This window comes from Chaetura pelagica, unplaced genomic scaffold (genome assembly GCF_000747805.2).
Source record: "Chaetura pelagica isolate M959 unplaced genomic scaffold, ChaPel_1.0 scaffold299, whole genome shotgun sequence".
Classification (NCBI taxonomy): Eukaryota; Metazoa; Chordata; class Aves; order Apodiformes; family Apodidae; genus Chaetura; species Chaetura pelagica.
This window is the reverse complement of record NW_009954507.1, coordinates 1,056,805-1,073,064: the sequence shown is the minus strand read 5'-3', so window position 1 is coordinate 1,073,064 and position 16,260 is coordinate 1,056,805. Positions and strand designations below refer to the sequence as shown.

The window sequence follows — 16,260 nt, the reverse complement described above, 5'->3', positions numbered from 1 at the left end:
GAGGTGGAGGACAGGTACACGCAGGGACAGCATCTCTCAGGTTCTGGGCACAGGAGAGCAAGCAGCTTCTGCTTTTCTGAAGTGCAGCACTTTGATTTGATGTGTTGGGTGCAGCGGTGGCATCCCAGGAAAGGGGTCTGGGAAATAGTTTTTGCTTAAGCAGGGTTTAGATTTGAAATGTTTGCCTGCTAGAGGTAGGTAACTGACACGTTCATTTCATTAATTTAAGCATCAGCAACAGACATACAAAATAGGTTATTTATTTTTTCCTTAAAACACAAATCATTAGGTTTTTCTCCTGCGACATCCATTCAGTGATCTGACCCGACAGGTTCTGTTTGCGTCGATCAGGTGTGTTGTTTCAACAACGGGCCAAAATATTTTCTATTTTACTTTCAAAACTAACAATTATTTTTAAATAAAATAATGGACTGTTCATCAATACTACTTTAGGGTTTCCTTTATTCAGTTTCAGTAAAGCAAAATGGGTTGGTATCACTTGAGCAGAGTGCCAACTGATGACGTTTATCTTTACTGTGTGTTTACTAGCTCTACTGCCTGTGAAGGTTCTTCCTGATTACCCCCTTTTTTCAAAAGGGTGATTTAATAACAGACTGAGTAAAGCATTTTAAATGGCAGTGCTGATCTGTGCTACGAACACACTGATGGTGGAATTATTTTTTTTAATTATTGTTACAGTCTTACACCCAGGTATATATAAAACAACTGTTCTTATTCCTCTTGAGAAAAAAAATAATAATAATCCAACAAATCAGACCACACACCTGTGTTGTTTCCATAGTGCTACTGCAGCACTAAGAAAAACTTGATTTTGACAATCTCAGATAGAGTTACTTAATGTAGTCTGTCTGGGCCCTAAGTCTTGATGAGTCAGTCATGCATAATAAATGATGATATCATAAAGATCATACTTCCTGGAAATAATTGATCCTAGTTAATTTGTTTTTATTGCATAAGCTCAGAAGGAATTGTAGGCATCAGGATTTAAATTAGCTGTATTAAAATCTGGGATTTTTAAAAAGTGTCTGAGGCGAGAAAAATAATGAAAGCCTGTATTGAAGTGTTGGATCACTGAGCAGTTGCTGGAGGAACACACACTAAAATATTTGGTTGTGTTTGCTCCCACAGTATCTGGACTAGTGCCAAAACCCCAAAATGCAACAATTATATCAAATAACCTTCGTAGCATTTTACGCTGGGATGCACCTCGGTTTCACAAGGGGAACCTAAGTTACACCGTCCGGTCTCAGAGGTAAGTCTGGGGGAGTTGTGCTTTCTTTAAGTCATACTTTACAGCTGCATGCATTTGTCATCTATTTCATTTTTTACAGGAAGATCAGTAGCTGTCCCTTTCTTATAGCTGGTGAGAGACTGACCTCAGAACTAAATAACAGGGCAGAGGCATTTTCTACACATTTCACACCCCAGGCAGCTTTGTATGTACTTTTTCTGTTTTCAACCAGAAACACATTTTGACTTACTAGCTGTGCGTGTGGTTTTTCCTCCATCATGTAGTTGTCACCTGCGCTTCAGGACACTTAGCCCTGCTGAGCCTGAGGACCTTACCTGGCGTTTCCCCCCAGCAGCAGTTTGTGCCCTGCCACCAGGGCAGCCAGAGTGGCTGCGCCCTCAGTGGAGATGCCTGATGCACTGCATGCGGGTGACTCACCCCTTCAGTGCCTTCAAGTTAGGGCACATATTCTGAGGTCTTCTCTTGTCAGCTTTGGGGGATTAGTTTAGCTTTGCTTTGGTTTTGCCACCGTGTCCTTCCAAGTTGGTCTTTCCTGCCTGGAGGAGCAGCCTGTGTGGCTGTACTGAGGAAGGCAGGTGCTTCCCCAGCCCAGCAATGGGCTCCCAGGCTGTTGAGGAGACAATGTGCTGGGCCAGAGGTCCAGCCTTCCTCCTGAAGGCTGAATTCTTTGGCAAAGGTGGGGTAGGACGTAAAACGGGGATGATGACACCCACAGGCAGGTGCCTGCTAAGGAGAAATCCCTGCAGTGAGGGTACAAGCCATTCCAGTACAAGATTTTTCCGGATTCTGGTGGAATTTACCTCTTGGTAGCTATGTTACTAGGTGGGCTTTTAATGCAAAACAGGAAGGATATCGTATATTAAATGGTTCCCAGTCAGCTGTCAGGCTTTATTTGCTCTGGGTTTTCCTTATGTGCATATATGTAAGGCAGTTCTGAACAAAGTCCAAGTTAAGACAGCAAAGCTGTGCATAGTGATATTGTGTTAATACCAGTTAATATCAGACTTGGCTGACAACTACTGTCTGTTGAATCTTGTTTTGTAACCACTGTCAAGGGAAGGGCATCTATTTACTCAGTCATAATTTTAGTACCTAACTTTCTCATAGATAGATGCCTATAAAATGCTTAATGTGTGTATACACACTAGTTATGTTGTTTCTCATACCTTTGATGTAATTTTTCTTGTTCATGAGCCGTAATTGGATATATTAACAAACAGATATGCCACTTTCCTAGTTAACTGAGAGGAAAGACATGTAGTCAGTTGTAATTTACACATCATATACATTTTGTTTCTCTTCCATACAGCATCAATTTCCCTGGAAAGACATATGAAAATATAAGCACAAACTTGAGAGTCACAGAGTGTGATGTCTCTTCTCTGTCTGCATATGGAGACTACAATTTACAGGTCAGAGCAGAGTCAGGAAAGAAACATTCAGACTGGGTGACCATCAGATTCAAGCCAATGGATAACAGTAAGCCTTTTTCTAATCTTCCACCAAAAAAAATATTGTCTGTTTTTAATTAACTTTACAGTTTGGCTCTCTAAGAAAAGCTAGGTAGTTTTGAATATAATAACATTGAACTATAAAATCTTAGTTGTAACACCTTCATTTTTTCTAAAGCAGAAGTTGCTGTCAGAAATCATAGTAGGTTCACTGTGACAGTAGATGTTAGTATTGGTAATTGACACATTGTTTGAGGAGGCTTGAAAAAAATGTTATTTTTCCCTTAAAATTAGGCTTTGTTTTAATTTTTCAGCCAGGGAGAGCTTTTCTTCAAGGATTCAGGCTTTCTGTATATCTACATAAGTTCAATTACTTTCTTTTTAATTGCTACGTCAGGCAAAAATCTCTCTTTTTTTTTTTAATTAACAAAAAAGCTTTACAGTATTGTCTGTGAGGTGAGGTAGGCATTGCCTTCCATTAGAGTGCACAGGAGAGATGTTAAATACGTTGCTCTCACCTGAGCCTGGGAATGAGGGAAGGGTTTTTACCAATGAGCATCCTTTATTTTGTACGTTCATAAGCATTATGAATAATTTTGCCACTCATAAACAAAAATGAAATTATTTTAGACTGTGTTGTTAATATTACCCAAGGCCTTTTTCTCCTGGGCACTATATATACAAAACCATGCAGGAAGCTTATGTTAGACCTCTTCTTTAAGAAAAACTTTTTTCAATCCTTTTTTCTTTCTTTCTTTCTTGTTCTTCCTTCATTTGCTTGAATTTCATCATTCTGTTTCTTGGATTTCAGAGTGTAATCTTGCAGCCTTGTTTTTCAAAATGCTTTAATTGGTTATCTGCCTCCAAAAGCATAATATTGACATAATGTAATCTGCCTAAAACAGAAACACTGAAACATAGCACAGAAAAACAAAAAAATACAACATTGCAAGTATAAATTACAGTTAAAAAAAAAAAAAAAGTGTAACACAAAAGGTATGGATGGATTTTCAGAGCAAAGAGCAATCATGTAAATGATTAACAGAGCTGTAGTTTGTCATGTATTTGAAAGAGCACATGGCCTTCAGAGCAGGCTTGGCTTTGGAAAGGCAGCTTATTCCTGAACTGAGAAAACCTGGACATAAAAATGCCTGGAAAGGAAGACCTGGGAGAACTGGCCAAATCTCTGAGGAAGACATGAGGATTTTTAATGTTGTCATAGCTGATCTGAACAGGGCATCATGATAAAAGTACCTGACATCTCTTTCTGAATTACTTTTTCTGCTAGTGCTTTTTTAAGAAATTTCACATTGTGTTGTAGGAATAGCCTAAGAAAAACAGAGTAACTAAGACCCTCCTCACACTATTTTTCACAAGTTCAACAGCTTTTTCTTGAGCATGACATGAATACATGGTCCAGCAATTCGATTTTTTTAAAATCTATTTTAAATTAAAGGAAAACGTACTTCTAGAGGAATGTAAAACTGTCTGTATATGGAACTCTTTCTTCCTTAAACACTTGGCAGCATGGCTGTAGGCCAGACAGAACTTCAGTAGAAGCAGCCAAGGCGGAGTTGTTTGTTGGAATTACAGGAGACTGTAATGGAAAGCTCTGCATAGTTGATAACTAAGCTACTCATTAATGAGCGTAGGTAGTGGCACAAAAACATAATAAGCCATGTTCAAAATATGATAATATAATATTCAGAGATTAATATTTAAGACATGCAAAAGTATTTAAAATACTTCAGTTGTTCAAAGTGATCATAATGAAATGAACATTAAATCACTTCACTAGAGAGTCTTCTCAGAAAAGACAGATGTTGCCACAGCTTGGTCCAGAAAGCGAAGTGAGTAATAAGCTCTGGAAACAGTCATTTCTCTCCAAGGAGTCACCACAGCTGGCAAAAGAGAACTGAGTTAACTTAGTGTATGGGAAATGCAGTCTGCAAAAATATCTGTTATTTAACAGCAAAAATATTTATTTATGCCTGACTCATAAAGGAGATTACTTTCTTCTAATAGATTGAATTATTTAAAGTGTGATTTATCACAGGTTGTGTAAAAATGTCAAATTGAAAACATTGTGAAGCTGATTTACATTCTTTCTTCTCTTCCACCATTCTAATATATAGCAACCATTGGGCCACCTGATGTAAAAGTGAAGTCTGACACTGGGTCCCTGCATGTGGATTTCATAGGCCCTGTTGCTGAAAATGATCTTGAAAGGTGGCCTCTAAAGCACTATTATGGCTCGTGGAATTACAGAATACTGTACTGGAAGAAAGGCAGCAATAAAGAGGTAGCTTCTTCTTCCTACATGTTGTGACTGCATGACTGATAGATGCTTTTATTGGTAAAAATACTGTACTGATTAAGTTCTGAAAGCTGACACTACTGAAGTAAAAATGGATCGCTGCTGTCATTACAGTGTATTCAGAGGAAATGGTAGATAGCTGTGTAGTTAAACAGTAGCATGGATATAATTGCCTCTTCCCATAATTAGAAATAACTGCAGTGTTATGAGAGTTTATTCCCTCTGTTTAGTGGTGATTCATTTGTGATGCACTCTGTCCCACCAAATCTCTGTATTTCACACATACAAGTAACTTAGAAGCTGTAACATCAACAGTATCTGTGATCATGGTGATAAGTTGACTTTGATTAAAATCTCATGATATTTAAGTATTTGTGCTTTTCATGGGACTCTGGACGTTGAATACCACCATGCTGGGGCCTTGTATGAACTGTGGTCACCTTCATTTCTTCAGTTTCTATCAGCTGTCATTTGCTTTCTAACTCTTGTGGACAACCTCTTCCACAAACAACATTAAGCTGACCAAATACATAAATCAATTTTAAAATTAGATTAACTGTGCTGGATCAGATACTCCATCAAAGACTATTAAAACATCCTAGCTCACATATAGATGGCTATCACAGAGTCACCAAGGCTGGAAAAGACCTTTATGATCATCAAGTCCAGCCTCTGACCTAACACCACCACATTGGCTAGACCATGGCACTAAGTGCCACATCCAGCCTTTCCTTGAACACATCCAGGGATGGTGCCTCCACCACTTCCCTGGGAAGTCCATTCCAATGTCTAATCACCCTTTCTGTGAGGAAGTGCTTCCTAATATCCAACCTAAACCTCCCCTGGAGCAGCTTCAGGCCCTGCCCTCTTGTCTTGTTGCCTGGAAAAAGAGCCCAGCCCCCACCTGACTACACCCTCCCTTCAGGTAGTTGTAGAGAGTGATAAGGTCCCCCCTGAGTTTCCTCTTCTCCAGGCTAAACAACCCCAGCTCCCTCAGCCTATCCCTATAAGACTTTCCCTCTAATCCTTCCACCAGCCTTGTTGCTCTCCTCTGGACCTGCTTCAGCACCTCAATATCCTTCTTGCAGTGAGGGGCCCAGAACTGGACACAGCACTTGGGGTGAGGCCTCACCAGTGCTGAGTACAGGGGCAGAATCACATCCCTGCTCCTGCTGGCCACACTACTCCTGACACAAGCCAGGATGCCATTGGCCTTCCTGCTGGCTCATGTTCAACCAGTTGTCAACCAGTGCTCCCAGGTCCCTCTCTGCTGGGCTGCTCTCCAGACACTCTTCCCCCAGCCTATAGCACTGCCTGGGGTTATTGTGGCCAGAGTGCAGGACCCTGCACTTGGTCTCGTTGAATTTCATGCCATTGGCCTTGGCTCATCGACCCAGCCTGTCCAGGTCCCTCTGCAGCTTCTATGCTGTATATTTCTTTAGATAAACATCATCTTAGGTGTTTCAGAAGCTTAACAAATTTTATTACCTCTATCATAACACAAAAATCTGATGATCTTTCTTGGAAGTCTGCCTTACTTCAGTTAACTGACAGTTACTGCATGATAAGACTGTGCAAATAAAATATTATGATGACTCTCAGAAGACTGCTCCCTAGCAAATGCATGGAGAAAGATCTTAAGTAATATTTTAATTACAAGGTCATGAGTTCTATTACAGGAAAAAAGGAAACCCTTTACTGGAAGATAGGAGTCATGGTATAATTAGTGCTTTGTACGTCACTACAGTTTTCATATAATAGGATAATTCTTACTTGTATTTGTTACCCTTCAAAATTATTTGGAATTCAATTCCAGAAAATGAACGATCATCATTTCCCAAAAAACTGACTAGTTTTCAATACTCAAACTACAAGAATTTAAGGCATTTGTATTAGACACAGAGTGGCCAGCAGAACTAAGGCAGTGATTGTCCCCTGTACTTGGCACTGGTGAGGCTGCACTGTGTTCAGTTTTGGGCCCTTCACTACAAGAAGGACATTGAGATGCTGGAGTGAGTCCAGAGAAGGGCAACAGAGCTGGTGAAGCATCTGGAGGACAAGTCTTATGAGGAACAGCTGAGGGAACTGGAACTTATTTAGTCTGGAGAAAAGGAGGCTGAGGGGAGACCTTATTGCTCTCTACAGCTCCCTGAAAGGAGGTTGTAGCAAGGTGGGGGTTGGTCTCTTCTCCGAGGTAACATGATAAAACAAGCGGAAATGGCCCCAAGTTGTGCCAAGGGAGTTTTAGATTGGATGTGAGGGGAAATTTCTGCACTGAAGGGGTTGTCAAGCACTGGAACAGGCTGCCCAGAGAAGTGGTGAAGTCACCATCCCTGGAAGTGTTTAAAACACACGTAGATGTGGTGCTTAGGGACATGATTTAGGAGTAGATTTGGCAGTGCTAGGCTAATGGTTGGACTTGATGATCTTAAAGGTCTTTTCCAACCTAAATGGTTCTATAAATTTCCATAGGAAACAAAGAAGCAAAATGCACATACTGTGTAACTTCATAGTTGTTTTTTTTTACCTGGATGCTTGCTCAAAATGTTGAAACCTACCTGTAGAGTCTTCTCACCCCTAAGAAAGAATCTGTTAATATGTAATGCAGCATGTTGTAGGGATTACTGTACTTAGAGGGACGTAGCAAATCACGCCTCCAAACAGCAAGGTGCCTTTGCTGTTAGTCACCTAGTAGCTTCCACAAGCCTTTCTCTTTCTCTGTCTGTCTTCCTTTTGTCTAGATCATCCACCCTACTTGCTCCATCACAAATATAATTCAGTTTGTCTGTTACAATACTTTTAGTTTACCTCATTTGGTTAGGAAATTGTCTCCCTCTGCAAACAGATCTCCTTTATTCCATCTCTGCAGGCCTCTTTAGCCTGAATCATTGTTAGTGCTGCTAGAAGCAGCCAGAATATCACTGGTGTGGGTGGTCTCACACTCTAACCAGAGGTGAAATTAATGTAGTTTTATCAGGGCATTTCATTCTGCCTTTAAAAGCCTCATTCCTGTTGCAGCTGTTACTGCTAGGACTTCTCCTACTAAATGTCACTTTAATTACTTAGCTAGTCCATCCACTGGACTTAGGCTTTTCATATTTTTCTTCTCTGTTATTAGGTGACTCACACAGATACGAAACATAACTCTGAAATACTATCTCAGCTGGAGCCATGGACAATATACTGTATTAAAGTGCAAGCAGTTATCCCCGAATTGAACAAAACAGGGGAACTGAGCAAAGAGCTCTGTGAGCAGACAACCCACAATGGTAATACCTGCTGCATCACCATGGGACACATGCTGTAGAGAACTAGGAAATTTGCAAAGCCTTTCAAAAATCGGTGTAATATGTAAACCTTCCAAAAATGGATGTTTGTTACTATTGTTTGGTGGTTAATCACACGCTCCTTTGGAGCAGAGGAGTTGGAAACTCTGTGAAAACTACAAGCCATACAGCACCAATGGCTTGACACTTTACTTCTCTGTAGAGGCCTGAAAATCAGTTAAGTGGAGCACAGGCTCTGCACTGATCACACTTTGTGCCTGAATTTCTTCTTTTGCCATTAGCTGTATTCATTGTCCTGTGAAAGCCTCTATTCTGTAGATGTGTAACAGCAAGAGGAACTGGACCCTGTGTTGCAGGCTGCTTCATCTATGGCAATATTGCCAGTGCCTGTCATGAGGCTAGGCCATGATCTCTTTGTCTGTGACAGACAGCAGTTATGAATCAATAAAATAAATAATTATTTTGTCTCAATGCTTTCCTTTTCATTTTGAAGGCAGTTAAGTACCAAAAGCTCTTTCATTTTCAGCCATGCCACCTTAGCTGCTGTCTGTAGAGTCCAGCAATAACCACCATGTGGGCTGACCCTGTCATCTTAGCAGGGATCTTTATGCCCCTAGTTAAGACAGTCCTAGATATTGTCTTTTTCACAGGCATATTGTGTATTTCAAGTAACATCACTCTCTGATAACTTGTGGAAAATCAGAGACACAAGCTGATAAAGAAGTCTCCTAGGAAGGCCACTGGGTTAATATGTTTCTCCTATGCTTTTCCTCATAAAATGTTGCCTCATACATTTTTCCCACATGTCTATTACCTGCATGCACTGCAGTTGAGTTGCAGGTGGGTTTAGGTGGTGGTGTTGCTTGTTAGTTTGGGGCTAGAGCAGTGTCTAGCAAGCATAGGTTGGTTTAAAACATTTCTACAGTGATGTATGGATACATCTTCATTCCCATTGCCTGTTTCTTGAGTTTTTTTAAAGGCTCAGTAGTTTATAATTTTACAGACTCTTGTCCCCTGCTGTCTTTGCTGCCATTTTTACAGATGGCTTTATTTAAAAAGTGGAAGCCTGTACTTTGGCAGTGTTATGTGTCATCTCCTACACTCCTGGAACACCAAAGAGCGTACAATAGCTTTTTGCATAGTATTACCTTGTAGGTGTTCTGTTGGTCTTTTCTCCTTTAATAATTTGTCTAGTGTTGCATGTAGAGTCACCAGTGTGTAACTCTAAATGTCTCAATAGGATGGCTTGTAAGCTTGCTTTGTTGAGAACTTCCTTAGCCTATTCAGACTAAAAATTTTAAAGGTATTGAGGTATTTTGCATCTGGAAACAAAGACTTATGTCTGCAGTTACAGTTTTATAGTAGTTTGAGGGTTTTTTCAATTCTATAGAGATACTGCTAATTTGAAAATAATGAATATTCAGAGTTTTAATTCTTTTTTCTTGTGTCTTTCAGGTGTAACTCCTATGTGGGTAATTGTGGCTGTACTTACAGGATCAATGTTGGTCGTTGTAGTATCTGTTCCTGCTTGTTTCTTTTCCTTTTTTTACCTATATCGACTCACCAAAGATGTTTTCTGCCCTTCATATATTTTCCCACAACACTTGAAAGAGGTTTGTTTTCTACCTAACACAATTGAAATCAGCCTTTTCAGCAGAACTGCTTGCCTTTCAAAGGCTCTCTATGCCAAAACCTTTAAAGCTTCTTTCATTTGCACCTGATTGTTAGCAGAGTGCAGACTATTCTGAGGGGGTTTTAGACAATAAGGAGCAAAGCTGGTTATGTGTTGTTACAGAGTTGTTGTGTATGGTGAAACTCTTCTGCCAAACATAAAAAGTCATTCAGATAAGTGTGAATTATGAAGTTGTGAGCTTTGGAAAAAGCTGACAAAGGAAGGTACTGTTCAGCTTTAGGAAGGTAGAGGAAGTTAGTTAATTTATTATTTAATTTCAGGCATTATAAGGTCATAAATTTTGCGAGAGTGTTACGTCCATTTTTTTTCATCAAGTTCTGTGGCACTGCATAGGTGCTAGTTAGAAGCAGCGAAATTACGCTTCCTGTTTAAGGATGTCTAATAAACTCTGAAATACTGTAATTTTTAAATTTCTCTACACAGAATGGTCCAAAATATTTAAAAGCTGAACATTTCTAAAGCTTGGCATAGGCTTTGTTTCCTAATGCAACTGCAGAATTTGCCATATGAATCTTTACATGGCTTAGAAACAGGATGTTTTCTTTCATTTTTAAGTGAGAGAATAACAGGTGTTAACCTTCAGTTCCTCTTTTTAGGTAGCAAACAACTGAGTTATCTGTCTCCTGACACATTTTAGAGTTAAAACTGCACATCTGTTCTCCTGAAGCAAAGGTCTTTCACAAATACAATAATGAGTTTTAACAAGAATGTAGTGAAGTCTGAAAATTCAAGATAAAATGGGAGCAATGAATGTTAGCCATTACTGTTGGGTAATACCAGTGACCCTCTTACCCACAGGGCAACGTAAAAAGGCTGGATCAGAATCTCCTCCAAAGAACAAAGATATACAGAGTATTATTTGCTCTGCAGTTAGCAACCTATACTCTTCTAAGTTTCCTGAATTTTCTCCTGGATCTTTCATTTTGACTTACGTAGAGATCAGCAGACAAGTGCTTTGCAACTGACTTAGCTCTTGTGCTTGAAGTTGGGCACATGCTCAGCACACAGTAGCTTGCTGAACCTGGAGCTCAGCTATTGGGAAGGCAGCATTGCTCTCATCAACACAGGATGTGGTCAAATGGCCATTTTGCTCACAGATTTCTTACAAAAAAGGGAGAAATGTAATTTTGTGCTAGTGGGTTGTAGTGGTTAATCACAGTAATCAAAGGTCAGTCGTGCCTACTTACAATGATGTGTATCAAAAGCAGTGGTTTCACTATGTGAATATTTGAGATTGCAAGTTGCTGACAGAACATTTCAAATCACAGTTTGCTAGAAAAAAATCTGATAGTAATAATATTAGGTTGAGGGTTTTTTAATTGCAGTGAACAGGACTCCTGAAAGAGCAAGTTTCTTGGGTAAAATGCACTGAAGTAATAGGCAGGTGTCAAGTCACAAGAACAAAATGCAGTTGTAGTCCTCCAGCCACTACCAATAACATGAACTGGCACTTCAGCTGCCCAAACGACTGACTGGCAAATTGTCACTGTATTGAGTAGGTGTGCTGGTTTTGTGTTGACATTCAAAGTAGTCACGACATCCTGCAAAGTCCATGTTGATTCTTGAGGCTGGTTCCATCTTATCAGTAGAACAGGGAGTGGGAAGAAGTTGTGATATTTTGGTACTAAAATTAAATCATCTTTCTCACTGAGCTGCATACCCCTGCAAATCTCCTCCCTCTCTTTACTTGACTAAATGGTTATGGTTTATGTTGACATTTAAAACGCTGCTATTTGATGTCTGAGCAGCTCTCTGAGATGGCAGGAGCAATTTACATCTCCTGTACTTGACAAATCTCTCGGCAAACTCCTTCACCTACAATCAAGTCACCATTTTTATTTTTTCTTTCCAAACAAAACCCAGTTGTTGGTTTTTTGTGGGTTTGTTTTTTTTAAGAAAATTTATATTCCATAGAAGTCACTAACCCCGAGGTATCTTCTTGCAAGTAAAGGCACTGCAGACTTCCTTCCAAACCTTTTGCTGTTAAAGCAAGCAGAGAAGTTACTACATTGCTGCTTCTCTCTTTTTAAGGATTGAGGAAGTCTGTTGATGCATGGAAAACAAGAGGAGACGGATTCTGCAAATCAAACACAAACATAAATTGTGTATTCTTACTCTTCTTCCTTCACAGTTTCTGAACAAGCCTCCCAGTGGTTCGCAGTATTTTACTGCACTCCCACAAGAGCCCCACCTTTCTTATGACAAGCTAACTGTTATTTCAGAAGAATCCAAACATCAGAGTGATGAGACTGAGGGTGAGGCCAGCAAGAAAGGAGAGCATCTTCAGGACTCTGAACAAGAAGATTCTGATTCAAGAGTAATAGCAGCTTCAGAAATGGCCTAAATGCACTCATACCTCACTCAGACAAAAAAAAACAAACCCATTCTTAAGAGAGTAAAAAGTTATATACAAAGATGTACACACAGACTTTTGGCAGAGTTTTATTTTTTTAAAGCACAACAAATGTGACTATAAATGAATTAAATAAGATTTTTGCCACTGTTTTTGGTGGCTCTCTGTTAAGTTGTAGCAATACCTAGGACTCTATTATGACTTTATAAAAGGAAATACTGTATAGATTTAATACTAGTTAATTTAACTTTGATTATTTATTGCAAAAGCTAATCAAAATGGCATATTGTATGAGGTTTGTAAAAGAAAATAATACTTTGTAAAGAAAGATCTGATTTTTTTATTATTATTATTTTTTAAATGAGATTGTGTGCATTTCTTAAAGATATTCCTAGTGGCATAATCATTCTGTTGAATATTTTTGTACCTGATGCCAAATTGTAAAGTTTTTTTGGTGGTGTGAACTCCGTATGAATAAACCCAACACAAATATTCAGTGTGTTGTGCACTGCAAGGCATTACACATACATCATCACTAAGGAAAGTGGGAATGCAGCAGTGTACTGCCTGACAGCCCTCTGTGTTCAGGTATTGCTCAGTTCCCCAAGCAGCTTCTATAGCTAATTAAATTTTGCCTTCCCAATCCAGAGTCCACTGAAGTGTTTGGAAAACTTCACAGCTTAAGTGGGAGTTAAAGACCTTGTAGATCATCAAGTCTAACGATAACCTAGATCCACCAACCATAACCTAATCTACCCGTTCAGTGCTTAAATCATGTCTCTAAGCACCACATGTATATTTCTTTTAAACGCTTCCAGGGATGGTGACTCCACCACCTCCTTGGGCAGCCTGTTCCACTGTCCAACCACTCTTTCAGTAATTATTTCTAATATCCAGCCTAAACCTCCCCTGGTGCAGCTTCAGGCCATTTCCTCTCTGGTCCTGTCATTATTCACTCGGGAGAAGAGGCCAACTCCCACCTCCCTACAACCTCCTTTCAGGTAGTTGTAGAGAGCAATGAGGTGTCCCCTCAGCCTCCTCTTCTTCAAACTAAACAATCCCAGGTAGATTCATTTATCTGCTGGTACATATTCTTCATTCAAAAAGATGTCAAGTAAATCCAGGTGGATGCAACTCCCATGCTGGGTAAAACAATGTCACCTGCATAGCCCTGTTGGAGGACATGAGGGTCAGAGCCACACCTAGATTGGGTCATAAAGTGTGACCTGTGCACTAGTTCCTTGAGTGACGGAAATGTTTTATATGTGTATTATTACTTCAAAATGAAGGTGAAAAATTAAATTCTCCCAACAAAAGTAACTTGCCTTGAGTGAAATGGTGTGTAAATCATAACTGGATGTGGGAATTGCAAAATTTCAGGCTACAGTTTTAATGTTTGTTAATTAATGTGTAAATATTCACTGCCTGGGAACTCTTGCAGGAAGAAAACAGAATTAAATAACCTTTTTAGTTGGAAAAGGCCTTTAAGATCATCAAGTCCAACCATTAGCCTAGCACTGCCAAGTCCTCCTAAACCACAGCCCTAAGCACCACATCTACCTGACTTTTAAACATCTCCAGGGACAGTGACACATCCATTTCTCTCAACAGCGTGTTCCAGTGATTGACCACCTTTTCAGTGCAGAAATTTCCCCTCATATCCACTATAAATCTACCTGGCACAACTTGGGGCCATTTCCTCTTGTTCTATCACCTGTAACATGGGAGAAGAGATCAACCCCCAACTTGCTACAATCTCCTTTCAGATAGAGGTCTTCCCTCAGCCTCCTTTTCTCCAGGATAAGCCACCCCAGTTCCCTCAGCTGCTCTTCATTAAGACTTGTCCTCCAGCTGCTTCAACAGCTCTGTTGCCCTTCTCTGGACTCTCTCCAGCATCTCAGTGTCCTTGCAGTGAGGGGCCCAAAACTGAACACAGTATCAAGCTGCAGCCTCATCAGTGCCAAGTAAAGGGGCACAATCACTCCCCTACTCCTGCTGGCCACACTATGCCTGATACAAGCCAGAATGCCATGGCCTTCTTGGCTACTTGGGCACACTGCTGTCTCCTATTCAGCTGGCTGTTGGCCAGCATCCTCAGATCCTTTTCCACCAGACAGCTCTCTGTAGCACTGCCTGGGGTTGTTGTGGCCCATGTGCAGGACCTGGCACTTGGCCTTGTTGAATCTCAACAATTGACCTCAGTGCATTGATCCAGCTTGTCCAGGTTCCTCTGTAGAGCCTTCTTACCCTCTAGCAAATCAACACTCCCACCCAACTTGGTGTCATCTGCAAACTTAGTGAGAGTGCACTAAATCCCTCATTCAGATCATTGATAAATGTATTAAAGAGAACTGGTCCCAGCACTGAGACCTGGAGAACACCACTTGTGACTGCCTGCCAGCTGGATTTAACTCCATCTACCATAATTCTTCAGGCCCAGCCATCCAAACAGTTTCTTACCCAGCAAAGCATACATCCATCCGAGCCATGAGCAGCCAGTTTCTCCAAGAGAATGCCATGGGAAACTGTGTTAAAGGCTTTACTAAAGTCTCACTAGGCAACATCTACAGCCTTTCCCTCAACCACTAGAGAACAGGCACTTATTCTTTGTACCACCCAGCTACATGTAATCTGCACAGGTTTTTTTTTTCCTACACTTTTTAATTATCATCCTATTTTGATTTAATGTGGAACATGGAATAAAAAGGGAAGCACGTTAATTTGGAGTTTTTTTAAGGCATTTTCTTTCACTGGTGCTTTTCTTCACCTCTCACCAAAGCTGCTCTTTGACTGCTGGTCCTAATGAAGGTCAATATCCTGTGTGTGGTGCACCTCTCCACTGCAAAAATTTAGCTCCCTGTGTGTTCTCTATCTCTCCTTCCACAGTAGCAGCTTCTGTACATTATTTTATCTTTTTCTTTTTTGGCTTGCAGAAAAGCAAAAAACATATAGGTAGTTCATATGACCAATGCATTTGCTAGTTATCCAGCTGTTGACCCAAATCTGGGCTCTTCACACAATGTGCAAAGATCCAATCAAACACCCTGAGTCGAGGTATTTGTCTTAATTTCTAGCCTGGAGAGTCAGGTGCCAGGCATCTAACACCAGCCAGCACACCTTTCAAGAAGCAAAAAGGGTTTTATATACAAAATAGCAACAAGGAGAAACTACACAAAACACAGGATTGGTTAACAATGATTAATCTACTGGTCCTAACTGCACAGGTGCATCTAAGCTCATGTCTAAAACATTTAGGGAGGTTACCTGATTAGCATGCTGGTTATTCACAAGTGGGTATTTTAGTTTTACAATCATCTAAGGCTACTAAAGGATACACATTTATCCTGACTTTATTCCAAAATCATGCACACATTTCTAAGTTGGCAACCATAAAACCCTGAACCTGAAATTTACAGCTTTCTTACCTTGGGATTCTCTGTGCTGCCTTTGTTTGATACTAGGCTCTTTCCAAGGAGTCAGAATGACCAAGGTCAGACACTCCTCTCACAGTGACACAAGTCTGCTCCATTTGGAATCTTTGTGACTCTTAACCCTTTTATTTCAACATCACAGCCAGCTGCTCTCAGACACAAAACAGGATTGAGATTTCCCTGCCTTTTCCTCACTCCTTTAGTTAGTAGAGCTGATTTCCTCTAACCAGTGGCTGATTTTCATGGAAGAGCAGGAACTGTCTATCAAATGTGGCTGCAATCAACAGACTGGTTCAAAGGTTATGACAAGAGCACAGAAAAGGCAGTCCCATGTGCTGTGCCACTTCATTACAGGTTCTGGGAACAGAAAAAAAAAATAAAAAAATCTTGGCTATTCAGAGATACAGCCTTTTAAGATTAAAGCAGGAGCAATGTGTGCAAGAACATAATCTCTG

The 16,260-nt window shown here is 40.2% G+C and overlaps 1 protein-coding gene across 1 annotated transcript; it reads left to right on the top strand.

Annotated features, from left to right (window-relative positions):
* Positions 1–484: 484 nt before the first annotated feature.
* IL10RB (interleukin 10 receptor, beta) lies at positions 485–12,365 on the top strand. The gene is made up of 7 exons (XM_010004687.1): positions 485–488; positions 1,150–1,273; positions 2,583–2,752; positions 4,860–5,026; positions 8,160–8,310; positions 9,784–9,941; positions 12,153–12,365. Exons 1-7 carry the CDS (start codon positions 485–487, stop codon positions 12,363–12,365), a joined length of 987 nt encoding a protein of 328 aa, XP_010002989.1.
* The last annotated feature ends 3,895 nt before the right edge of the window (positions 12,366–16,260 follow it).

Coding starts and splice junctions, on each gene's coding strand:
- IL10RB (XM_010004687.1), top strand. Junction 2,753..4,859: donor ATTCAAGCCAATGGATAACA/GTAAGCCTTTTT, acceptor TCTAATATATAG/CAACCATTGGGCCACCTGAT. Junction 8,311..9,783: donor TGAGCAGACAACCCACAATG/GTAATACCTGCT, acceptor TGTGTCTTTCAG/GTGTAACTCCTATGTGGGTA.